Source organism: Papio anubis, chromosome 1 (assembly GCF_008728515.1).
Source record: "Papio anubis isolate 15944 chromosome 1, Panubis1.0, whole genome shotgun sequence".
In the NCBI taxonomy this organism is placed as follows: domain Eukaryota; kingdom Metazoa; phylum Chordata; class Mammalia; order Primates; family Cercopithecidae; genus Papio; species Papio anubis.
Window position 1 is genome coordinate 109275582 of NC_044976.1, and position 27474 is coordinate 109303055.

The window sequence follows — 27474 nt, forward strand, 5'->3', positions numbered from 1 at the left end:
GTGTCTCTGCCAGGCTTTGGAATCAGGATGATGTTGGCCTCATAAAATAAGTTAGGGAGGATTCCCTCTTTTTCTGTTGATTGGAATAGTTTCAGAAGGAATGGTACCAGCTCCTCCTTGTAACTCTGGTAGAATTCGGCTGTGAATCCGTCTGGTCCTGGACTTTTTTTGGTTGGTAGGCTATTAATTATTTCCTCAGTTTCAGAGGCGGTTATTGATCTATTCAGGGATTCAACTTCTTCCTGATTTAGTCTTGGGAGGGTATATGTGTCCAGGAATTTATCCATTTCTTCTAGAATTTCTAGTTTATTTGCGTAGAGGTGTTTATAGTATTCTCTGATGGTAGTTTGTATTTCTGTGGGGTCGGTGGTGATATCCCCTTTATCATTTTTTATTGTGTCTATTTGATTCTTCTCTCTTTTCTTCTTTATTAGTTTTGCTAGCGATCTATCAATTTTGTTGATCTTTTCAAAAAACCAGCACACAGCAGAATTTCTACCCAAGCAATAGCATCAATACCTCATAGCTATGACCAAGAATTGTTGTAAAAGCAAATATGCCACAAGGATACATTTTTATAATCATTTAAAATGAGAGTGCTATATTCCAAGAATTAGAATATTGGTACTTAAAGTGATGTTAGAGATTATTTAGATTCAAATAAAGTATCTAACTCATAATGAGAGCTCAATAAATGTGAGCTGTTGCAACTGTCCAATCTGCTTACTTTTCAAGTAAAATGACTTGTCCAAAATCATAAAATTACTTAGTAGTTATTTAGAATGTCTTCTGATTCTCTATGGCATGCTCTTGCTTCTATATTATACTATAGTCCCTTTCCTAAGAGATTTTTTATTAAGTAGGCATCATTAGACTATTCTTCGTTTACATAAATTCTTAGTGCATTTTAACATAAACATAAAAATACAGCTTACTTGTAAATGTAATTGATCCTAAGCCGCTATGCTAGAAAACTAAACACTAGAAAAACTAAATATATATTTTATTTTCCAAATCTTTTTGTTTGGCCTTTTCTATTTCAGGAGAACTAGATTGAGGAATAGGGGTAAGAAATGATTTTAACACCTCATATCTTTTAAAACTTGTTAAAGTTTACTTGTTAAAGTAAATTTGAACTTATGGCTTACTCTATATCAGGAGCAAATAAAGGCATTCAAGAATTATTCCATGGTTTAGTCTTCTTAAAATAACTATTGTAGAATCTCAATATTTATAACATAGAAGACTTAAATTGTAATGATTTTGAGATGAGAATCCCGTAGATCATTTATTTATTTTCCAACTCTTTAAAAAAATTCTGACAAAATTCAGACTGATAAAAAAGTTGAAAAAATATTATTAAAAATTTCTAAATTCTTTTCACCCAGATTTCCAAAATGTTAACATTTTACTTCATTTGTTTATTCTTCTCTGGCTCTCTCATTTAAGAGTAATTAGTAACTTGATTGATGCCCTTTCCCCTAAATACCTTAGTGTATATTTCTACAAACAAATGCATTCTCTTATATGACCACTTTACAATGATCAAAACCAGGAAATTAACACTTATGCAATATAATTAACAATCTATGGATTTTATTCAGACTCCACCAATTACTTCATTAATATTCTTTATAGCAAAAGGAAATTTCTAGTCATGCATTGCCTTCAACTCTAACTTTTGTCTCCTTTAGTCTGGAACACTTCCTGCGTTTTTCTTGCCGTTGATATTCCTGGAGAGTAAGGTCAGTTCTTTTTTAGAATGTTTCTCCATTTGAGTCTATCTGATGCTTCCTCATGATTAGATTCAGGTTATTTAAATTTTTGATAGGAATACCAACAAAGTGGCTTTTCTTATCCCACAAGGAGTCTTGCTTAATCTGAGCACAGCCAGCCTGCAGACACCATGGACAGGGCTCTAGCCAAGCGACCCTGTATGTAAAGTTCTGCATATTTCTACATAGGAGGAAAGAGAACCTCTGGTCTCTTGACTCTGTAACAGTGCTAACTGTTTTAGGTGACTGTTCCTGATTTAGGGAGTAAGTTTATTAGAAGAGTCCCTGTCCCACTTCAGCTGTTAGTAGTGTCTTGCTAAGTTCCCAAATGGGAGGAAGTGAGCTTCCAAGATCATCTGGATTTGTCTTTCTTCATTTTTTCTCTCCTCTTCTCTTCTTCCTTATTTCTCTCTTCTTCTATAAATCACCAAATCCCCTCCCCTAACAGTGGCCTAGATGAAACAAAATTTTTACCAGATTACAATTTTAGGAAGGAATAAGGTAACAGACATTCCTTGATAAGTTGATGGAGAGATGAGCCGACACTAATACATGAGAGTTGATGCTTTGGCTTTGTTTTATTTTACTCCTGCTTCTTTCTCTACAACTGCTTATTGCTCTTCAAAAGGATGTACAGCCATAACTCTGATTGCATCTCAGCCACTGCTCATAGGAGTTCAAACTGCAGAGGCACAAGCTGATGAAAAATGGAAGGTCTTCTCCTGGATGCTCAACACATTGCACCAAATGAATTGGGAAGTAACAGGCACAAAACCAGAGCCTGGGATAGTGGAAAGAGCTTGGGCTTTGGAGGCTGAAAGACCTTGGCCTTCACCCTGCCTTTGATGATTCTTAGCTGGGTGACCTTGTGCCAGTCCTTGACTTCTCTGCAGAATGGGGCTAATGACACCTATGTTGTCAGGCTGATTTGAGGATTATAAATAAGACATTTATGAGGAACTCAGTATTTTGTGGGATTCAGTGAACTATCTATTATGTATCTAAATTTGTTTGAGCAAGAAAGCCTAAATTTGGGAGCCCTCATTGGGAACAGATTTTCGCTCCTATTTAGAAAAAAATTTTCTTAATCACAGCCTCAATTTTCTTTGCTAAGGAACAAAGAGTGCTACAGGCTCTGTGTAGGAAGGGATAGGGAGCCATAATTACCTCGCAAATGCTCTTGTATGTAAATTGACAAATCTGTATATAGAGAAATGTATATGGAGAAGTGTCTGGAAGGATGTTTGCCAAAATGCTAATGATGGTTATCTCTGGGAGGTGGGATTTCAGAAGACTTTATGCTTTCTTCTTTATACTTTTCTTTATTTTTTAAATGTAGATTTTTTTTTTTTTTTTTTTTTTTTAAGAAAGCATGCTTACATTTGCTTTCTATTGCTGGATTTTTCAACTTTTCCTAATAGATTTCAATGGAGTCAGAAATGTGTTCTAATAATATATATATTCTCACTCTTAGCTTACAAAGGTGTTGCTCTACCAAATTCTTCCATTCACTGAAAGAAAATAATTATGCATCTTAAAGAAAGTGTGCTTACATTTGCCTTTTATTGCTGGGATTTCCCAACATGTCTGAACAGAGTTCAGTGGAGAAAGAAATGTGTTCTAATAATGTATTCTCAATCTTAGCATACAAAGGTGTTTTTCTATTAAACACTTTTCTTCACTGAAAGGAAGTCTTACAGAAACTATACTTACATTTATTTATTTATCTTTTATTACTGAAATTTGAAATTTTCAATTTGTCCTATAGGTACAAATGGAGAAAGAAACATGTACTTTTCTTTATTGTTTGATTTTTTAAAATTTTTTTACAAATGGCACAAGAAATCTCTTTTTAAAAGTTATGAAACAAGCAAAGGATTATTCTGGCCCCATGTATATTTTATTCCTAAAAATCTATTAGAAGCTAAGGGTTACCCTTAGGAATGGACTGGTAGGTAAGCTCTGAACTTGATCTTTCAGTGAGTATTCACTGAATAAGGCAGATACTCAGGGACTGGGCCATCCTGGAAATAGTATCTCATTTAGCCCTCAGAACAACCTCTGAGGTAAGCATTAATAGCCCTATTTCAAAGATATAGTGAAAGACAGGTTAAGCAAGTTGCCCAAGATCACACTTCTGATAAGTAGTACTACCAGAATTCAAAACTAGACCTGTCTGATTCCAAAGCTAGTGTTTATCAAACTGTGTTCCATGGAATACTATATTCTTTGAGCTGTTAATAAGTAATCTCCAACATAAAAATAGGTTTGTAGTTATATAAGTATATGTTTCTCTTTTCACAGCGCATATTAGCATATAAGAAGCTTTTCTCTTACACTGTTTTTTTGTTTATCTTGGCTTTTGTTTGAAGAGCACTTATTAATATCTCATAAGTGTAATTGTCTATGTAGCACCAAAGCTGTCTTACTGTGGCTCCAGACCAGCTTGTAACATTGGATCAGATAAGGCTGAAGATGAAGAACTGATAGAGGTTTTTTTTTTTTTTTTTTTTTTAACTTAAAAATTTTTAAAAATAGAGACGGGGTTTCACTATATTGTTCTGGCTAGTCTTGAACTGCTAGGCTCAAGGGCTTGTCCCACCTCAACTTCCCAGAGGTTCTTGAAGCCTCTATCCAACCATAACCACTTCTAAGCTTGATTAAATTCAAGAGTAGATTACATGGTGCTGTTAGTCCAGGTCAAAAAAAGACAGGATGGAATTAGAAATCCACAGGTCTACCAGCTCAAGCCCATTGGAGGAAACTAAAGGATAAAGTTAATCCCTAACCTCCATGTTGAGTTGTGGAAGGTAGCCACAGCTAAGTGTAGTTTGGTCATGCAGATTTCCTGGAAACTGATGTTGGTGGTTTTTGCATAGAACCATGAGTCATGGAGCTGAGAGTCATAGACTTTGACTGTGGGAGAGGTGTCAGTTCCTCTAGATGGTAGTTGGAAGGGGTGGGAGGCTTAATCACTGCCCAGTAGCAGTGAAGAAGGGGAAAGGGAAATGGAGCAGCATTCTCTCTGGGGCCCTTATGGCATGTGGCAAAAGTAGTGACAATCTTCACCAGGTGAGAAGATTTTCTTACTCAATTTGGTATGAGTCTGGAAAGGTAGAAAGTGAGAGAGGAAGGAAGAAGAGGTTCTTCTTCCTGTCTGTGAAGGAAAGAATCAGTAGGAATGTCCCTAAGTTTGGGCACCTAGCCAGTTGGTGCTCTGTGGACAATCAGGTTACAGGGGCCTGAACTAATTGTCATAGGATACCAGGATGTTGGGGCTGATGTGATTCTAGGAGGCATCTGGCTCAATTCCTTTCTGTTACTGATGGGTAAGTTAGTTATTTGCCTATGTCCAAAACATCAGTTTATTAGTAGACTGAAAATTCAAGCCCAAGGCTCCTGACTCTGCAGTGTCATGTTCATTTCACTACATCAGATAATTCTGAGGTAATGAGGCTTTGAGAATCCAAAGATGAATAGCATAGATCTTACCCTCAAGGAGCTCATATTCTAGTGAGGGAATAGTCATTTATAAAATAGAATGGTTAGTACAATGGCAGAGGTACACAGGTATTACAGATACTCCTTAGGGGAAGTGAGGGTTGGGTGTGAACACTTAGACATAAACAGAGACGACTTCCTGGAAAAGTGACACTTGAGCTGAATCATTAGGATGATCAGTATCTAACTAGAATAAGAGACCATAAAGAAAAGGGGAAATTTCAGCAAAGAAACACATTAGCAAAGTAAAGAAGGAAGCATTAAGACAAGGATTCAATATTGCTTGCTAAATTTTAAAGTATAATACAGGGGGTGTTGCCATGAGTGTGAATTGATGGACAAGAGTAAATTAGGAGGGGCCTTTGACGTAAATGTACCCATGCATAAATCCATCACCACAGTCAAAACACTGAGCATATGCATCAGTCACTACAGATTCCTGTGACCTTCTGTAATCCCTTTCTCTCACCCTTCCCTGCTCCCTCTATTCACCTCCTACCCTCCCCTACCTTCATCCTCAGACAATCATTGATCTGCTTTCTGTTGCTATAGATTAGTTTTCATTTTCTAAAATGTTATATAACTGGAATCATACAGAATATACTCTTTTTTATTTACCCTCTTTCATTCACCATGATTATTTTTACATTCACTTATGCTGTAGAGTGTAACAATAGTTCATTCTTTTTAATTGCTAAGTAGTTTCCATTGTAAAATCATACCACTCTTTATTTATACATTCACTTGTTTATGGACATTTGGGTTGCTTCCAGTTTGGGTTATTACAAATAAAACTATGAACTTTCCTGTACTAGTCCTTGTATGGACATATGCTTTCATTTCTCTTGGGTAAATACCTAGGAGTAGAATGGCTGGATCATATGATAAGTATATGTTTAACTTTGTACAAAACCAGCAAACTGCTTTTGAAAATAGCTATAGCATTTTACATTCCCTCCAACAGTGTGTAAGAGTTCCAGTTTCACCACATCCTCGCCAACACTTGGTGTGGTCAGGTTTTGAAAACATTTTAGCCATTCTAGGAGATGTGGAGTGGTATCTTACCATGGTTTTAATTTGCATACCCTTAATGACTAATGAAGTAGAGATTTTTTTTCATGTGCTATTTGCCATCCATATAATATCTTCTTTCTTTAAGTGTCTGTTCTGATCTTTTGCCCATTTTAAAAATTGGATTGTTTATTTTCTTACCATTGAGTTTCAAGAGTTGTTTTTATACTCTGGATACATGCCTTTTATCTTCTGTGTGATTTGGAAATATTTTTTGCCTTATGTGCCTTGTCTTTTCATTCTCTTAACAGTGTCTTTTGAAGAGCAGAAGTTTTTAATTTTGAAGAAGTCCAATTTATCAACTTATTGTACTTTTGGTGTCTTATCTGAGAACTCTTTGTGTAATCAAGGTTGCAAATATTTTCTCCTAAATTTCCTTCTGGAGAATTATAGTTTTGGATTTTACCTTTAGATCTATGATTCACTACTAGTTATGATTTCATATGGAGAGAGGTATAAATGCAAGTTCATTTTTTGCATATTAATAGACAATTGTTCCCAGCACCATTTGTTGAAAAAAGTATTGTTCATTCTCTAATGTATTAATTTTGTATTTTTTTGAAAATCAGTTGTCCGTATACATATGGACTCTCTATTCTGTTCTCCTGATATATTTATTTAACACCAGTGCTATGCTGTCTTTATTGTTGTAGTTTTATAGAAAGTAATATAATTAGGTAGTGTTTGTATTCCAATTTTGTTCTTTATCAAACTCATTTTTACTATTCTAAGTCTTCTGCATTCCCAAATGAATTTTAGAATTAATTGCTTGAAGTCTACAAAAAATTCTGCTGTAGTATTGATTGGGATTACAATCTATAGATAAATTTGGAAGAATTGACATCTTAAAAATATTGAATTCCTGGTAGATGGATGTGGTATATCTCTCCATTATTTGCATCTTTTCAATTTCTTTCAGCAATGTTTGTTTTTAAGTTTGCAGCGTACAATTATTTCACAACTTTTGTCAGATTTATGCCTAAGTATTTCATATATGATGCTATCATAAATGATACTTTAAAAAAATACTTGATTTCTAATGGTTACTAGTGCATAGAATGCTATTATTTTTTGTAGATTGAATCTTGTGTCTAGCAACCTTGCTACACTTACTTGTTAGTTCTAGTATTTTTTTTTGTAGATTTATTTGGATTTTCTACAAAGACATTCATGATATCTGTGAACAAAGACAGTTTTACTTTTGTTTTCTTTCCAAAATTTGGATGCCATTCTTTTCATATTTCATTTGCACTGCCTAGAAACTCTAGTACAATGCCAAATAGAGTAGTTAAGAGTAAACAGACTTATTTTCTTCCTTATATAAGGGTAAGACATTTGGTATTATACCATTAAGTATGATGTTCTTAATTCTATGCCCTTCATAAATGCCTTTTATAAGTTTGCATAAGTGTTCTTCTATTCCTAGTTTGCTAAGTTTTTATCAGAAATAGATGTTGAATTTTGTCAAATAAATTTCCTGTATCTATTCAGAAGATAATTTGTTTTCTCTTTCAGTTTGTTAATATGATTAAGTACCTTTTTCAATGTTAAAATAACCCTGCATTCCTGAGAGTAGCCCCATTTGTTCATAATTTCTTATCATTTTTCTATATTGTTAGATGTTTTTTACTAAAATCTTGTTTATGATTTTCACATCTTGTTCTGAGGAATGTTGGTCTGTGGTTTTATTTCTTGTAATATCTTTCTGCTTTTAGTAACTGAAAATTCTGGCCTCACAGGATAAACTAGAGGCTGTACCCTCCTTTTCTATTTTCTGGAAGATTTGATATAGAATCAGTATTATTTCTGCCTTACATATTCAGTAGAAATCATCAATAAGACATCCGGACTAGCAGTTTTCTTTATGGGAAGATTTTTAAACTCCAAAATCAGTTTCTTATTAGAGATAGGATTATTCAGGTTATCTATTTCTTGAGAGAGATTTGGTAATTTGTGCCTTTCGATGAGTTCATCTATTTCATCTAAGTTGTATTGGCATCAAGTCATTTATTATATTGACTTATCCTTTTGATATCTATAGAATTTGTAGTGTTGTTCTCTCATTCCTAATATTGATAATTTTTGTTCTCTATTTTAAAATTGATTACCTGTGTGTAAGTTTATCAATTTTATCAGTCTTCTAAAAGAGCCAACTTTTGTGAGGTTTTTTTTGTTTTGTTTTGTTTTTCTGTTTAATTGATCTCAGTGTTTATCTTTATTACCTACTTCCTTCTGCTTATTTTGGGTTTAATTTGTTATACTTTTTCTAGTTTCTCAAGATGCAATCGGAAGTCATTAATTGGAGACCACTCTCCTTTCAGCTATAGACATTTAGCACTAAAATTCATCCCGAAATATTGCTTTAGTGACATTCACACATTTTCAACATGTTTTTAAAGTTTTTCTCAATTCAGAATTATAATATTCTCTTTGATTTCTTCTTTGATCTATGAACTGTTTAGAAGTATGCTATTTAGTTTCCCAATTTGAAGAGATTTTCTAGGGATATTTCTGTTATGATTTCTAATTCAATTCCTTCTAAATTTATTGAAACTTGGTTTATGTCCAGAATGGTCTATCTTGGTAAATGTTTCATGTAACCTTGAAAAGAATGTATATTCTGCTGTTGTGGGGTGGAGTGTTCTATCACAATCAGTTAGTTTAAGTTGATTGGTGCTGTTGTTCAAATATTTACTGCTTTTCTGTCTACTGATTCCATCAATTATTAAGAGAAGGATATTGAACTATTCAAGTATAACTGTATACTTGTCTATTTCTTCTTTCAGTTCTGTTCATTTCTGTCTCAGATTTTGACTAGGTGCAAAAACGCTTAAGATTTTTATGTTCTTTAGCTCAATCAGTCCCTTTATAATTATAATCTTCTTTATCCTTGATGATTTTTTCTGTAATAGTGTTTGTTTTAGTCTAAACAAACTCCAGTTTAGACACTCCAGCCTTTTTTTCCTTTTATTAGTGTTAGTATGGTACATCTTTTTCTGTCGTTTTACTTTAAAATGTATTTGCTTCTTTATATTTTAAATGCATTTTTTGTAGGCAACATAATTGGGTCTTGTTTTTATAATTCATCTATTTATTCCTGCTTCATATTTTAAGTATTCAGACCATTTCATTTACTGTGATGTTGATATGGTTGGGATTTTAGCATATTTGTTTTTTATTTGTCCATTTTTCTATTTGTTCTTTATTTTTCCCATCTGTTGTTCCCCCTTTTCTCTTTTTCTGGCTTCTTTTGATTAATCTAGTATTTTTAAAGATTTTTACCTTCAAGTGAGGTTACCACTTCCATATAAGAAGCTCCCAATGGTATACTTCCATTTCTCCCTTCCCAGCCTCTACACTATTATTATCCTAAAGTTTACTTTTACATTTATTATTAATGCAATGCAATATTGTTATTATTTTTGTTTGAACTGTTCAGTATCTTTTAAAGAGATTTAAGACCAGGTGCGGTCGTTCAAGCCTGTAATCCCAGCACTTTGGGAGGCTGAGACAGGCGGATCAGCTGAGGTCAGGAATTCGAGACCAGCCTGGCCAACATGGTGAAACCCCCTCTCTACTAAAAATGCAAAAAATTAGCTGGGCTTGGTGGTGCATATCTGTAATCCCAGCTACTCAGGAGGCTGAGGCATGGAAATTTCTTGAACCTGAGAGGTGGAGGTTGCAGTGAGCCAAGATCATGCCACCGCACTCCAGCCTGGGTCACAGAGCAACACCTTGTCTCAAAAAAATAAATAAATAAATAAAAATAAAAATAAATTAAAGAGATTTAAATAAAAAGAAAAAAGTATTGTGCATTTATTCCTGTAGCCACCTTTTCTGGTGCTCTTTGTTCCTTTGTGTAAATCTGTAATTCCATCTGGTCTCATTTTTCTTCTACTTAGAGGATTGCCTTTAACATTTCTTGTAGTATGGATCTACTGGTGTGGAATTCTTTCACCTTTTGTATATCTTAAAGTCCTTTTTTTAGTTAGTAAAATGTATTTTTGTTGGGTATAGATTTTTAGGATGACAATTTTTTTTTCTTTAGTATTTTAAATGTGTTGTTCCACTTTCTTCCAGCTTGCCTATTTTCCAGTAAGAAGTCTGCTATTATCCTTACAATTGTTCCTTATTCCTTAACAGGTCTTTTTTCCCCTGGTTGTTTTAAGATTTTCTTTTTATCACTGTTTCTTGAGTACTTTGATACTGATAAAGGGCTGGGAAATACCCAAATTCATCATTCACTCCTGATAAACAGAATAGTTCTTTAAGACTTAATAATTGGCAGGTCGCGGTGGCTCACGCCTGTAATCCCAACCCTTTGGGAGGCTGAGGCAGGTAGATCACAAGGTCAGGAGTTCGAGACCAGCCTGGCCAACATAGTGAAACCCTGTCCTTACTTAAAAAAAAAATACAAAAATTAGCTGGATGTGGTGGCGGGCACCTGTAATCTCAGCTACTCTGGAGGCTGAGGCAGGAGAATCACTTGAATCCAGAAGGCGGAGGTTGCAGTGAGCCTAGATCATGCCACTGCACTCCAGCCTCGGTGAAAGAGCAAAACTCCGTCAAAAAAAAAAAAAAAAAAAGACTAAATAATCATGGGTTCAATTTACTGAGTACCGGTCTTGCTGTATCACAGTCTGTGTGATAAGATCATTTAATCTTCACATCCACCCTAAGAGGGATAAGTATTGGCCCGTTTTACATAGGTAGGAAGAACTTATGACTAGAACTGTTAAGTTTGGTGTCCAATTCTCACAAAGCTGTTTAATGGCATATGTAAGAGGAAAATTCGAGTTTGACCTCAAAGCCTGGGTAGTAAATCATCACATTTGACTCTTGATATATATTCAAATGCATTTGTAATCCAATTAATTTTATTTTAATTTTATTAAAGTAATGATGTAGATTTAAGGATAATCCTGAGGAGTAAGACAAGAAGAAAAAGGGTGAAAAAAGCACAAAGTAAAGGAAAAGGGTATGAAATAGATCTAAGTTTTTGGTGTTTACAACAGAGAAATTCACTTTATTGTGGAAGAGAAGTAGCTCACCAGGGTTATCTACAGCCTGGATGAACTATTCCCTCAAGACCATGTGATTCCCTGGTACCTTGAAACTGCAAAGAAGATACTATGGATTGCACAAGTGACCCATGCACTGGAAAAGGCATAATTTTAATGGAACACTGCCTCAACATTCTGCTTTAAATATCAGTCCTGTGCACAGTTTTAAAAATGAGTCACTTTATAGAATATCATTACCTCTGACAGAAAATTCAAAATTCTGGCCAGGCATGGTGGCTCATGCCTGTAATCATCCCAGCACCTTGGGAGGCCGAGGTGGGTGGATCACTTGAGGTCAGGAGTTTGAGGCCAGACTAGGCAACATGGTGAAACTTCCTTTCTACTAAAAATACAAAAATTATCCGGGCATGGTGGTTCATGCCTTTAGTCTCAGCTACCTGGGAGGCTGAGATGGGAGGATCACTTGAGCCTGGGAGGCGAAGGTTGCAGTGAACCAAGATTGTGCCACTGCACTCCAGCTTGGGTGACAGATTGAGACTCTGAAAAAAAAAAAGAAAGAAAGAGAGAGAGAGGGAGAGAGAAAGGAGGGAAGGGAAGGGAAGGGAGGGGAGGGGAGGGGAGGGGAGGGAAGGTCAAAATTCTGTATCTGGATTTCTAGAATTGAGGACCAGACATTGGAAACTGATGTCCTCACTAAGAAAATGATATTCTAGTTGAAAAAAAAAAAACAACTTACATTGCTATCTTTTTTTACTTCTCCATTGCATATTTGTTGGCTTGTTTTATCTCTGCTGTAAGACTGTTATCTTCTGGAGGATAGCTACTGCTTAGTCACAGTTGTGTTTTCCACAACATCTAGAACAGAAAACATTATAAATGTTTCTGCAGTAAAAGAATAAATGAGGCATGGCTATGTTCTCCCCACTTTCATGTGGAGAAGTTTACTATCAAATGTAGTATGTACATGAATCATAGAGTATTTAAGAAACTGGCCCATCAAGCTGTTGGCTTTCTTGATGGCTGATTGACCAGTTCATCCCTGACTTCAAGGGCTTAAGTAAGTGCCCAGACACTAGTTGCTAATGCTGCAGATAGAGCTGAAGCACTGGCCTGGTCTTTGTCACTGTGACCCATCCTCTTCTAAGAATGGCTCTATTTTCTTCTACAGTGCTTAATTCAATGTTAAGCATTGTTGACTTACTGAATTGGACAAAAACTGAATGTCTAAGATGAGCCAGTTGGTATTTCAGTTCAGAAACTAAGAAAGTGGAGAGTTTGGGGAAACTTTCCAGAGGAGAGCCACAGCTCAACCCCAAGGTAATGCTAGAGATCCCTGAACATTTGCGCACTCTGATCTCTGGCTACCTTACAGAGCCAGGTAACTTAATTTCTTCTTCCTTATTCCTTAGGGCAAGAATATCACAGCATGGGCATGAGTAGCTTGAAATTGCTGAAGTATGTCCTGTTTTTCTTCAACTTGCTCTTTTGGGTAAGTGTGTCTCTTCTGAGCATGGTTAAGCTCACCTTTCCCCAGCTAAGCTCTCCTCTCTCCTCTACTGAAGAGGCTGGTGTGGGGGAAAATGCATGCATGTTTGGGTCATGTCCAGCACAACCATCCCAGAAACAAAGGAATAATAATTTTTCCCCTCTTCCTGCCACAGAATAAACCTGCAAAATTGAAAGGTACTAGTGCAGTTATTAATGGAGGTGCTGTTTCTCTCTGAGGGCTTTAGTTTACTACTACTTATAGCTCATATATATAGGTGAGAAACCTGAGACTGTGTGCTTTGGGTATTGAGTGCCTCTGTTTTTCTTGTCTTTTTTTTTAGATTCCTTGAAACAATAAGTGAATGAAAGGAAAGTCACCCTTTCCGGGGAGGTTTCACTGTACAAAATTCAGCAATTGAATTTCAGATACAGGATGGGTTGGTACTTGTGTATATGAGAAGATTATTATAAGTTTGGCTTCTCTAGTTTTCTGCCTAGCAAGATGAGCTTCCTCAAGCAGGACATCTTCTCTACATGGTCACGGTTTCCACAGGGAAAGCCATGTGTGAGTGACTGAAAAGATAAGGAACAGGAAGTTAGACCTATATATAGTGAAGATATTGTGCGGCTCACAGGAGTGCTCTTTCCTTGGTATTTCGAAATGGGTAGGAAGAGTTGTGAGTAGGTCTCCACATGAGAAAGCTGAGATTGCCTCTCCAATGTAAGCATGGAAAAGTTTGGTAAAAAAATTGTTCATGAGACTCTGATTGAGCCAGTTAAAAATAAAGTGATTCTGATCTCAAGGAAGTGAGAATATGAGGAGATACCCAAGAACCACATTTTGCTTCAGGATGTTGTGGGATTCTTCCTTTCAGATCTGTGGCTGCTGCATTTTGGGCTTTGGGATCTACCTGCTGATCCACAACAACTTCGGAGTGCTCTTCCATAACCTCCCCTCCCTCACGCTGGGCAATGTGTTTGTCATTGTGGGCTCCATTATCATGGTAGTTGCCTTCCTGGGCTGCATGGGCTCTATCAAGGAAAACAAGTGCCTGCTTATGTCGGTGAGTCCTTACAGAGATGTGGTGCCCCAAGTCAGGGAGATGGTGCCTAAGTCCCAGGCAAGATGTTTTTTGGTAGGTCACTTATAGGCACAGAAAGATCTTAGGAAAATGAGATTGGTACCTCAGATCAGCCAAGTCTGCCCAGACCAATAGTATATTATATATGACTAAGGTCCCATGGACAGGTGAGAGAGGGCATTGCTATTCCCCTTGGTAGCCATTTTACACTGCTAATAATGACCTTTGTCATTATTATAATTCCCCTTCATAGCATTTTATTTTTTCTTTATGTCTGGATGAAACCAGGTGTCATCTATCTTCCAAAATCCTCCTCATGCTAGCTATTATTATGTACTTTCAGGATCTGACTCAGAGTCACTAACTAATGGAAAAATAATTTCTAGATTCTTTCCTCCCCAAATGCCAGAGGATGCTTCCTTAACTCATATATGCACAAGATACTCCATAGAGATCCAACTTAGTTGAGGGCTCTGGCTGCAGCCGTTGAGGTCTAATGTGAGAGACGCTAGAGCCTTTTGCATATTGCCTATCAGGTACTATCCCGAGGAGTACGTTAAGGCTTCGGTTTTGCCTGTAAGCACAGTGCCTGTAGAACACTGAGCTCTGCATTTCTCTAGTGTTCCCAGAACAGAGCTTGGTGTAACAGTGCCACTCTACCAATAGATGTGCGTTTCTAATCACCTTGGCTCTTCCTTAAGTCATCTGGTTAATCTTTTTTTCCATTATGGTTCAACTTTTTTGTGTTTTTTTTTTTTTTTTTTGAGATGGAGTTTCGCTCTTGTTGCCCAGGCTGGAGTGCGATGGCACGATGTCGGCTCACCACAGCCTCCACCTCCCGGGTTCAAGCCATTCTCCTGCCTCAGCCTCCCGAGTAGCTGGGATTACAGGCATGCGCCACCATGCTCGGCTAATTTTGTATTTTTAGTAGAGACAGGGTTTCTCCATGTTGGTCAGGCTGGTCTCTAACTCCTGACTTCAGGTGATCTGCCTGCCTTGGCCTCCCAAAGTGCTGGGATTATAGGCGTGAGCCACTGCGCCCAGTCGCTATGGGTCAACTCTTAAACTGCAGCCAAGAGAAGGAATAAAAAAAAAGTCCCTCTTCTCAGATAGTTCTCAGACTAATGGCAAAGGATGGAAGATAGCAGACATGGGGTAAGGTAAATGTTTTAAGCAGTCAAAATTAATGTTGAGGTAAAAAAGGTAAAGGAGAAGGAATAAGTGAAAATGTTTTCTGTTGTGTGTTATTAGCATAAAGGGAGTAAGCATCGGAAGCTGGAAACAAATATGAGTTAGAACCATGGCTAGGACCCTTCTTTTCACCATTGTATAGGGCTCCTCTCAGCCACTACCAGCAGTCCTCCACACAGAGGTATCCTGATCTTGTAGAAAGGACCAGGCCCCAAATGATCTAGTTTATTGAGCTTTTGCTTAACTGCTTCAATAGGTAGATGTCAAAATTGCTTAACTTACTCAACAAATGGTGTTGTGTATGTATTATGCATATAGTGCTCTGATAGGCACAGCAGGTAGGAGAGAACAAAGAAGACAGTTGATCTGCCCTCTAGAGTCTAATTGTAGAAAAAAACCACATATTTTCACAAAACAAAAGAAGGCTTACAAAGGCCTGAGGAGGCAGAACAGGAACATCCTGCACATGTGCAAACACTCCTGGATGCTCCCAGAGCTGAGTGGGAGTGGGACGAGAATGGGGATCAGTGCTGTGAGAATGTATCTGCTTTGTCCCAGTTCTTCATCCTGCTGCTGATTATCCTCCTTGCCGAGGTGACCTTGGCCATCCTGCTCTTTGTATATGAACAGAAGGTAAGTTATAAAGAGCACAACTCATTGTCTTAATACTGAAAGTGGGGAGTATGCAGTGGAGAAGTTGTTACAAAATTACAAAATAAGTCCTATAATAGAGATAGAAATGAAATGGAAGGATAGAGGAAAGAGAGAGTAATTGTAATTGGGGGCAGAAAAAATTTGTATGAAAGAGATTGTATCTGAGTGGTATCTTGAGGGGTGCCTGGAAAGAACAATAAAACAAGTGTCTCTTCCTCTACTTGCTTTCCTCTGTATGTTTGGCAGGAGAGAATGTCTGCCTCAGTGCCTAAGGATAGTCCTTGCTTTAATTGCCCCTTTTCCTCCCTTGTAAAGCCAGAGCTCTAGAAGGAAGCAAGCCTACTAAATACTTCTTCCTTCAATGTCATCTCATGCTCAGCATGTATGCCCATAGATAAACAGCCTCCCCTCACCCTTAGTTCTGAGGAGACCATTTGGAAGGGAAGAGCAAGTGGAACCACTAACCTATACTGGAAATTCCTTATTCCTTGAACTCACCTGCTTTTTACCATGTCTCCTCTGCTGGAATGTGCCTGCCCAGCTGAATGAGTATGTGGCTAAGGGTCTGACCGACAGCATCCACCGTTACCACTCAGACAATAGCACCAAGGCAGCGTGGGACTCCATCCAGTCATTTGTGAGTACAAGTGGAATCCTCTTCAGATCAGCCCAGACTTCATGTTCAAGTCTAAAACCCTGGGGGCTAGTTCCTTTTTCTGGAAGTTTCAGAATCTAAGGTCCACACTGCTGAATCCCAGAATAATGCCTTGGCTATCACAAATATGGGAGCCCAGTAATTAGTCTGATTAGTACAAAGTTCTCTACATTCTCTCTTTCATCCTTTTCTAACGTGAATAGGTTTATTATCTAAGTTCTACTAGGATGTGAAGAAGACCCAAACACAGCAAACTGGATTAGTTTATGTATTTTCCAAAATTTTACTGAAAACAGCATTGTATAACACAAGAAATTGCCATTGAATTCCTGAGTTGCCCAAATCAGGCTTGTTACATAGCCCACCAACACCCCATTCCTCATGCGCTGTTTCTACCCACAAACATGTGTATGTATATGTACAGCATATACAAGCTCTGCGTTCCTGACGTGATGTGTTGGGAGATAAAGATGGAGCCTTGCACCGGTATAAACGATTTGTGTCTCAAAACAGTACCACTATGACTGCACGCTGGCTTAGTGTGGAGTAGAAGAAATGGCACAGGAATTAGAATCTGGAGACCACAATTGGGTAGCCTTGGGGAAGTCCCCTAACTTCTTTAGATCTCCAATTCTTTATTTTTTCAATTCAGTTTAGAAAACTTTTAATTATATAATTTTTAGAAATATGCGAAAGTAAAGAGAAAAACAGAAAAATGAATCTCTCAACTCTTCAATAGTTAATATTTTCCAGTGTCATCTCCTCTAATTCCCCACACTTTTTTTGCTAGAATATGTTAAAACAAATACTAGACAATATATTATTATTATTATTATTATTTTGAGACGGAGTCTCGCTCTGTCGCCCAGGCTGGATTGCAGTGGCGCGATCTCGGCTCACTGCAAGCTCCGCTTCTCGGGTTCACACCATTCTCCTGCCTCAGCCTCCTGAGTAGCTGGGACTACAGGCGCCCACCACCGCGCCCGGCTAATTTTTTGTATTTTTAGTAGAGACGGGGTTTCACCGTGGTCTCGATCTCCTGACCTTGTGATCCGCCCGCCTCGGCCTCCCAAAGTGCTGAGATTACAGGCGTGAGCCACCGCGCCCGGCGACAATATATTATTTCACCCACTAAATATAAAAGAACTTCTTTTTAATACACCTAAAATTTTGTAATTTCTTAATACCACTAATAAAGTATATAATTAAATTTCCCTAATTTTCTCAAAAAATTTTAATTGACTTGTTCAAATCAAGATCTTAACAAGGCCTATGTGTTTATATTTGAATGATAGGTCTCTCTGTTTATCTTTTAATCTATAATAGTGCCCCTCTTTGTTCTTGCTTTTTGTGGAAAGAAATTAGGCTGTTTGTTCTTTAGACTTCTCCACTCTCTAGATCTGGCTAGTTGCTTCCTTGAGTATTTTGGTATCAGGCAGTCTCTGTCTCCCGTAAGCCCTGTGAACTTAAAAGTTTGATGTGGTTTTTGTTTTGTGATAAGAGTGCAATAGCTGTCACTTCCTATTGCATCATGTAAGCAGGTACATCATGTTTGATGGTCCTACTTTCTGTGATCTTAAGACTGTCTGGTGAGTCCAAGGGTGGTCAGCCTAATCCCTCCATTATGCAGTCCCTGGGTGCCTTATTCTTGATCTGTAAAATGTGACTAGATTAAGCACAGGGGTCTCTACTCCACGGGGATCTTATGGGAATGAAATGGTATAACAGATTAGAAAGCACTTTGTTTCAAGGAGCCCATAGTAATCAGACCAATTCTGGACTTCTGCTATAGAGTCAGTTCTGAAGGGCCCACCATTTCCTCTAAGGTCCACAGCTTTTTTTCACTGTCGACTTTCTAACCATCATCATTTTGGGGGTTTGGCTTTTAGCTCCGGTGCTGTGGTATAAATGGCACGAGTGATTGGACCAGTGGCCCACCAGCATCTTGCCCCTCAGATCCAAATGTGGAGGTAATTTTGTTAGCAATGTTTCTGTTATTGACCTCTTTGTTTAAATGTTTAATTACCTTGGAAACTGCAGTCATAGAAGACCTAGACCTTTTATCGAGAAACAGGGGACCTTGAATAAAAGAGAGGCCAAGGCAACAACCTTGGGTAATTAGAAAAGTCAGAAAAACATAGGAACAAAATCATTTAGACTAGAGACTATGATTGATCTTGCTACACTAGACTATTACATTAGAGGGGAACAGTTTGTGTGAAAGTAGCAGAGGGTTGTGTCTAGATATTTCTTAAGCAAGAAGTAGGTCTCCTTATGGTTAAAAGTGAAATGAATAGGGTCAAGATAGAAAAGTTTCCCCCTCTCCCTCTTTCTCTGCTCTTCTTCCTTGGAGATGGCAGAATCCAGCCCCTTAGGGAAATGAATCATAAGTGAAGGAGTAAGGAGTTGAGGGAGACAGAGTTAGTGGAACTATTGAAACAACCTGTCCAATTAATTTGGATCTCCAGAATAGGCTCTGAGAAGAAGCCATAACTATCTTCCAACTAGACCAAATCCCTGAGGTCTTGTCTCCTCCTGTTATCTGCTCCTGAAGGGGTTTGGAAATCTCCAGGATTTTTCAGGTTTGTGGAGAAAGACTAGGACACGCACTGACCAGCAGCTACCCTGGTGCTTGGTAGGGCTATGATGGATTTACTGAATGTTGAAGCAGAAAGTGAAATGCAAACCAATTTTAGTATTGCATGCCGTATGTTAATCTCTGATCAGCACTGAGTGTTCAAAGACAGTAGGATGTTGGTTGCTGACCTGCCTCTTAGAAGCTAGTTTAACTCAGTGGGTAAGGATCTAGGACTTCTACATTAGGTACCACTGTAATGATAACAACACCAGAAAAGTCTCTAGTTTAATATTTCCCACCTTATGCCTGTTTCTTCATTCATGCAAAGAAAATAAAAATATAATACCTAAGTCTCTTTGTATTACATAAAGCAAAATGCAAAGCACTGTATCTTCCAAATAATCCTCTTGATATGGTGCAATTTGTAACTGAAATGTTTAGAGTGGCATCATTTGTAACTGAAATGTTTTCTAGGGTTGCTACGCGAAAGCAAGACTGTGGTTTCATTCCAATTTCCTGTATATCGGAATCATCACCATCTGTGTATGTGTGATTGAGGTAAGCGCTTAATCACAGGGTTACTGTGAGGATTACATGAGTTAAGTCAGGTAAGGTTTCAGAATAGTACCAGGTACACAGTATTTACACAATAAATGTTAGCTATTTTTACTAGTATCTGAATTCCCCCAGCCAAGTAGCAAATAATGTAATTAACAATTTACTTTAAGGTATATAGAAAATGTGCTGTAAGAACATCTCTTGGCAGAGCGTGGTGGCTCACGCCTGTAATCCCAGCACTTTTGGGAGGCCGAGGCGGGCAGATCACGAGGTCAGGAGATCGAGACCATCCTGGCTAACATGGTGAAACCCCGTCTCTACTAAGAATACAAAAAGTTAGCCGGGCGTGGTAGCGGGTGTCTGTAGTCCCAGCTACTCCGGAGGCAGAGGCTGAGGCAGGTGAATGAGGTGAACCCCGGAGGCGGAGCTTGCAGTGAGCCGAGATCGCGCCACTGCACTCCAGCCTGGGCGACAGAGCGAGACTCCGTCTCCTAAAAAAAAAAAAAAAAAAAAAAAAGAACATCTCCTGGTCAATTTATTCCTCAGAGATATGGGTGATTCACATGATTCACAGTCAAACAGAAAGCCAACAAGCAGAATCCCACTTTGATCCTTCCTCAGCTGGTCTGAAAAAGACGAATTGATAAAGTATTTCATTTGAAAACCTGATCTTGCATGTTAAGGGGCTGATGATGAAAATTGTAATCAATTTCCTCTTTGTTTCTGTGCTTAGTTTGACAAGTGATGGGTGAATTGAGGGTAGTTTTTTGTCCTTTTTAACAAAAAAGGACAAAAATAATGTGATATTTCTAACATTTTTCCACCCAAGTGTTGGGTATATCATAGATTAGTTAAAACTCAAACAGGAAGCTCAGAGAAAATGACTTTTCTCTGCTTGGAAACAAAGGAGGCACAGAACATGGACAGAGATAAGTCATTGCACAGTGTTCAGTGAGCAGAATATGACCATCCTAGTAGCAGGGCTTCTGTGACTTCCTCAGAAGATAAAACATGCTCCAGTACTTTACAGCCTATTATATTGTCATCATTGACCCCGTTTCTCTCCCCACTGCTATTCTTTAACTAAAGGAAAGAGCTCCTGAGAGAGACTTGAAAGTAATGGTGGGAAGGGTGGTTTCAGTGTAATGGATACATTCTTTTTCTCAGAGGCCAATCCCAGGAATTGTGAAAGAAATGGCTTTTCTTATGAGGACTTCAAATTTTCCCCTCTTTTCACAGGTGTTGGGGATGTCCTTTGCACTGACCCTGAACTGCCAGATTGATAAAACCAGTCAGAGCATAGGGCTATGATCTGCAATTGTCCTGTGGTGAAGAGACTTGTTTCATCTCTGGAAATGCAAAACCATTTATAGCATGAAGTCCTAAATGATCACCTGCTGGATGATCCTCCTCCCAGCCTTTCCCTTTTTAGGTCCCTGTCTTATACAACCAGAGAAATGGGTGTTGGCCATGCACATCCCACCTCAGGCAGCAAGACAATCTTTCACCCACTGATGGCAGCAACCATGTCTCTCAAAGTGGTGAAACTAATATCTGAGCATTTTTGAGACATGAGAGGCAAAGAGAAACTGGTTCTAATGGCCCAACATCAAAAGGTGAACCCAGGATATGAATTTTTGCATCTTCCCATTGTCGAATTAGTCTCCAGCCTCTAAATCATGCCCAGTCTTCTCCCCAACGTCAAGCAAGAGACAAGTTGAAGGGAATTCTGGGGCCAGGCTCACTGGACCATTGTCGCAACCTTCTGTTTCTCTTTGACTAAGAGCCCTGGCTACAGGAATTACACAGTTCTCTTTCTCCAAAGGGCAAGATCTCATTTCAATTTCTTTATTAGAGGGCCTTATTGATGTGTTCTAAATCTTTCCAGACAAAAACTATCCAGTGATTTACATCCTAACTTCAACCAGTAACTTAGCTGATAATCACAGTAAGAAGACTTCTGGTATTATCTCTCTATCAGATAAGATTTTGTTAATGTACTATTTTACTCTTCAATAAATAAAACAGTTTATTATCTGAATCACAATATTCCTATATATCAAACACTCCTTCCATGACCCAGCCTGATTACCCTGATTAATGCACCAAGCCAGGTGTATATTAATTATCTACTGCTGCATAAAATATTACTCCAAAATTTAGTGGCTGAGGACAACAAACATTTATTATCTCCTGGTTTTTGTGGGTCAGGAATCTAGGAGCAGCTTGGCTGGGTGATTCTGGTTCACAGTCTCTCATGTAACTGCAGTCAACATGTCAGCCTGGGCTGCAGTAACCTTAAGGCTCAACTGAAAGAGGATCTACTCTCAAGCTCTCTCACCTGGCTGTTGTCAAGCCTCAGATCTTTGCCACTTGTGCCTTTCCACAGGGCTTCCTTATGACATGGAAGCTGGCTTCCCCGCATTTAAAGACATCCAAGAAAGAGCATGAGATTCGGCACCCAAAACAGAAGCCACAGTTTGTTGTTGTTGTTGTTGTTTTGAGACGGCGTCTGGCTTTGTCACAGGCTGGAGTGCAATGGTGCAATCTTGGCTCACTGCAACCTCCGCCTCCCAAGTTCAAGTGATTCTCCTGTTTTAGCCTCCTGAGTAGCTGGGACCACAGGTGTATGCCACCATGCCTAACTAATTTTTTTTTGTATTTTTAGTAGAGATGGTGTTTCACCATGTTGGCCAGGCTGGTCTTGAACTCCTGACCTCTGGTGATCCACCCGCTTCAGCCTCCCAAAGTGCTGGGATTACAGGCGTGAGCCATGTCACAGTTTTTTTTTTTTATAACCTCAGATGTGCCACCATATCATTTCTGCCATATACTGTTTTTAAAAAGTGAGAATATGGCACATGTATACATATGTAACAAACCTGCACATTGTGCACATGTACCCTAGAACATAAAGTATAACTAAAAAAAAAAAAAAAAAAAATTAAAAAAAAGTGACTTGAAATGTTCAGCTCATATTCAAATTTAAAAAAAAGGGAGATTATAGACAAGGGTGTAAATCTGTAGTGGATAGAGATCATTGGAGGTCATCTAAGAGGTTGCCAACCCCACCATATTTGTTTGGTCAAAAAAAGAAGCTAAATTGAATTGTCTATAAGCTAAATTTAATTATCTACATATAACCACACTTTGTAAGGCAGAAAATAAGACCCCATCTAATAGGCAGCCAAATGTAGAGAAGTCAGAGAAAGGGATAGAGAAGAACTGGTTTCTGTTCTTGAAGTTTTATGTATCATCTCCCCTCTCCCTTTAAAAAAATTAGTCATTTCAGTGGTAGTCTATAGAAAAGCCTACAACTTTTGCATTTTCCTGAGACAAAGAAGTAGCAGAGGAGACATTCTCTCTCTCGCTGTTTTTTGTTTTTGTTTTTTTTCTGAGACAGAGTTTTGCTCTTGTTGCCCAGGCTGGAGTGCAGCGGCGCAATCTTGGCTCACTGCAACCTCCACCTCCTGGGTTCAAGTGATTCTCCTGCCTCGGCCTCCTGAGTAGCTGAGATTACAAGCACACACCACCACGCCTGGCTACTTTTTGTATTTTTAGTAGGGACAGGGTTTCAGCATGTTGGTCAGGCTGGTCTCGAACTCCTGACCTTGTGATCTGCCCACCTTGGCTTCCCAAAGTGCTGGGATTACAGGGGTGAGCCACCTCGCACCCAGCCTTTTTTCTTTTTTTTTTTTAAGATGGAGCCTCACTCTATCACCAGGCTGGAGTGCAGAGGCCTGATCTTGGCTCACTGTAACCTCTGCCTCCCGAGTTAAAGCAATTCTCCAGCCTCGGCCTCCCGAGTAGCTGGGATTACAGGTGCACACTACCACGCCTGGCTAATCTTTGTATTTTTACTAGAGATGGGGTTTCACCATGTTGGCAAGGCTGGTCTTGAGCTCCTGACCTCAGATGATCTACCTGCCTGAGACTCCCAAAGTGCTGGGATTATAGGCGTGAGCCACCATCCATGGTGAGACATTCTCTTGGTTGTCACAAGTTTCAAAAGTATCTCACATTAAACATGCACAAAATGAAACTTATCATTCTATCTTCCAAATCTGCTTCTCTTCTTTGTTCCCCATATTAGTGAGTGATAACATCACCCACCTAGTTTTCCTAGCCAGAAGCCTAGGCTTTGTCCTTAACTCTAGCCTGTCTTTTACTCCCAAAAACAAGTCACCGTCAGTCATGAAGCTCTAAGGATTCACCCACCAAGTATCATTAAATTCACTCATTCTCCCTATTTCATTAACTGCCTGTATTCCTTCAACAGTCTACTATCTGCTCTTCTAGTATTCACCATTGGCCCTTATCTACACTATTCTGCATATAGCAGCCAAAGTAATATTTCTAAAACATAAATGTAGTAATGACACTTTTATGCTTGAAACTCTTCAATGACTCTGTTGTTCTTAGGATAAAGTCTAGATTTTTTTTTTATTTATTATAGCTGTCAAGCCCTACATGGGATGGCCCACTCTTAGCTCTCTAGCCTTCCTCTTGCCATTCTCATTTTGTTTTACTCACCAAGAGAATACAGCACATAATGCATCTTAAAAGAAGCATGCTTAGATTTACATTTTAAATGGGTATATGTAAACCTCTCATAATAAGGCTTTGTGAACAAGGGCAAGAAACATCCTTTAATAGCATGCTTCCACTTGCTTACAGCGATCAAATCAAACCACATCAATCACTAAAAAAAAAGAAAAAAAAGAAAAAGTAGTGCAGACTGAAAGGGAGAAGGAAGAAAGAATTCTAAAGAATAAACTTCAGGCATTAAAAAAAGTGATCGCAGATGGAAAGTCTGAAACACAAGAAGGATCGAAGAGAAGAGGTAAATACGTGGAAAATATAAATGACCACTGATTTTATAACAGTTATAACAATGTATTCCTTGAGTATAAACAAAAGATAGAAGGTATTGCGAGATGGTGGAATAGAATACCAGTTTCCCCTCCCCACCCAAGGACACCAATTTAACAACTATCTAACACACACAAAAAAACACCTTTACAAAAAACAAAAATCAGGGGGGTCCTCATAGGACCTGCTGTTAAGTTTGTATCACTGAAAGGCACGCTGGAGAGGTGAGTAAAACAGTTTTGAATCTCTAATGTGACCCTCGGCAGCAGCAGCATGATGGGGAGAGCATCTCTGGGTGCTGCGGGAGGGAGAACACAGCAATTGTGAGGCACTGAACTCAGTGCCATCCCATTAGAGCAGAAAGGAAACTGGACCAAACTCTGCTGGCGCCTACCCATGGAGGGAGCATTTAAATCAGCCCTAACCAGAGGGAAATTGCCAATCCCAATTGTCGAAACTTGAGTTCCTGCAAACCTCATCACCAACGGCTACAGTGCTATGTGTTTCTAAGTAAACTTGAAAGGCAGTCTAGGCCATAACGATGGCAAATCTTAGGTAAGTCCTAGCGTTGAACCAGGCCCAGAGACAGTGGACTGGGAAAGGCATGTGACCTACTAAAACACCAGCTGGGGTGGCTACGGGAGTGCTGGCATCACCCCTCCCCTAACCCCAGGCTGCACAGCTCACAGCTCCAAAAGAGACACCTTCCTTTTGCTTAAGGAGAGGGGAGGGAAGAGAGAGAAGGACTTGTTTTGCATCTTGGATACCAGGTCAGCCACAGCAGATAGGACACCAGTCAGAGTTGCAAGACCCCTGTTTCAGGCCCTAGCTCTTGGATGACATTTCTAGACAACCTCTGGGCCAGAAGGGAACCCACTGCCTTGAAAGGAAGAACCCAGTCCTAGCATCATTCTTTACCTGCTAAGTGAAAAGCCCTCAGGCTCTGAATAACCAGCAGTGAAACCAAGTTACTATGTCGAGGGCTTTTGGTGACCCTCTGAGACTTGCTGGCTTCAGGTGAGATTCAGCACATTACTAGCTGTGGTGGTTATTGGCTGAAACTCCTACTTGAGAAAAGCGGAGGGAAAAGTGAAGGGGACTTTGTCTTCCACCTTAGGTACCAGCATGGGCACAGGGGAATAGAGCGCTAAGTAGGCTCCTGAGGTCCCTGATTCCAGGACTCGACTCTTGAATGGCATCTCTGGACCTGTCCTGGGCCAGAAGGGAGCCCACTGCCCTGAAGGGTGAGTCCTAGGCCAGGCAGCATTCACCACAAGCTGACTTATGAGTACTTGGACCTTAAAGGAACATTAGCGTAGTCTGGCAGTACTCCCTATGGCTTGTGATGGTGGTGGCTACAGGGTGAGGCTCCTCTGCCTTTGGAAAGGGGAGGGAAGAGTGGGGAGGACTGAGTCTTGTGGTTTGAATGCCAGCTCAGCCACAGTACAACAGAATACCAGCTAGAGTTCTAAGGTTTACCACCCTAGTCCCTGACTCCCAGACAGCACCTCTGGAACCACCCAGGGTCTAGAAGAACTTGGCACCTGGCTGGCTTTGCCATCTGCTGATTGTAGAGCCCCAGGGCATTAAGTGAACATAGGCAGTAATCAGGGAGTGGTTACAGCAGGCCTTGGGTGAGACCCAGTGCTGTGCTGGCTTCAGGTATGACCTAGCACAGTCATAGTGGTGGTGGCCACAGGCACGCTTGTGCCACTCCACCCCCAGGTTTAGGTGGCTCAGAACAGAGAGAGGGAGAATCCCTTAGTTTGGGAGAAAGTGAGGGAAAAGAACAAGATTCTCTGCCTGGTAATCCAGGGAATTCTCCCAGATTTTATCCAAGACCATCAAGGTAGAACCTCTATGAGTCCCTAAGAACCACAGCATTACTGGTCTTGGGGTGCCCCTAAAGCAGATACAGCTTAGATTACAACACTCAAGTCCTTTTGAATGTCTGAAAAGCCTTCCCAAAAAGGACAGGTACAAATAAGCCCAGATGGTGAAGACAACAATAAATACCTAACTCTTCTATGCTCAGACACTAAAGGACATCTATTAGAATCAACACCATCCAGGAAAACATGACGTAACATGACGTCACCAAAAAAACTAAAGAAGATACCAGGGATCAATCAGGGGAAACAGAGATATGCAGCCTTTCAGACAGAATTCAAAATAGCTGTTTTCAGGAAACACAAAGAAATTCAGGGTAACACAGAGAAGGAATTCGGAATTCTATCAGATAAATTTAACGAAGAGATTAAAATAATTAAAAAGAATCAAACAAATTCTGGAGTTGAAAAATCCAGTTGACATATTAAAGAATGCATCAGTCTTTTAATAGCAGAATTGATCAGGAAGAAGAAAGAATTAGTGAGCTTGAAGACAGTCTATTTTAAAATACAGTCAGAGGAGATTTAAAAAAAGAATAAAAAACAAGGAAGCATGTCTGCAGGATCCAGAAAATAACCTCAGAAGGGCAAATTTAAGAGTTATTGGCCTTAAAGAGGAGGTAGAGAAAGAGATAGGAGTAGAAAGTTTATTCAAAGGGATAATATAAGAGAATTCCCCAAACCTAGAGAAAGATATCAATATCCAAGTATAAGAAGGTTATAAAGCACCAAGCTGACTTAATCCAAAGAAGACTACCTCAAGCCATTTAATAATCAAACTCCCAAAGTTCAAGCACAAAGAAAGGATTCTAAAAGTAGCAAGAGAAAAAAAACAAACAACATACAATGGAGCTCAGTACATCTGGCCGCAGACTTTTCAGTGGAAACCTTACCAGCCAAGAGAGAGTGGCATGACATATTTAAAGTGCTGAAGGAGAAAAACCTACCCTAGAAGAGTATAACCAGCAAAAATATCCTTCAAAAATGAAGGCAAAATAAAGACTTTCCCAGACAGACAAAAGCTGAGGGATTTCATCAACACCAGATCTGTCCCACAAGAAATGCTAAAGGGAGTACTTCAATCAGAAAGAAAGGAATGTTAATGAGCAATAAGTAATCATAGCTCACTGTACAAA

General features: G+C 39.1%; 1 protein-coding gene across 4 annotated transcripts in view; it reads left to right on the plus strand.

Moving 5' to 3' along the window:
* CD53 (CD53 molecule) overlaps nucleotides 1-21618 on the plus strand; it is a 28913-nt gene extending 7295 nt beyond the window's left edge. For 2 of the 4 annotated variants that reach the window (XM_021922062.2, XM_009215052.2), the window contains 8 exons: nucleotides 1695-1745; nucleotides 12781-12860; nucleotides 13735-13923; nucleotides 15691-15765; nucleotides 16328-16423; nucleotides 18331-18411; nucleotides 19494-19577; nucleotides 20817-21618. In XM_021922062.2, coding sequence (XP_021777754.1) covers nucleotides 12798-12860; nucleotides 13735-13923; nucleotides 15691-15765; nucleotides 16328-16423; nucleotides 18331-18411; nucleotides 19494-19577; nucleotides 20817-20888 — 660 coding nt within the window. In that variant the 5' untranslated portion in view covers nucleotides 1695-1745; nucleotides 12781-12797 and the 3' untranslated portion in view covers nucleotides 20889-21618. The remainder of the gene's footprint in view (nucleotides 1-1694; nucleotides 1746-12780; nucleotides 12861-13734; nucleotides 13924-15690; nucleotides 15766-16327; nucleotides 16424-18330; nucleotides 18412-19493; nucleotides 19578-20816) is intronic. The other 2 variants (XM_003892367.4, XM_003892366.4) reach the window with 1 other exon arrangement.
* The last annotated feature ends 5856 nt before the right edge of the window (nucleotides 21619-27474 follow it).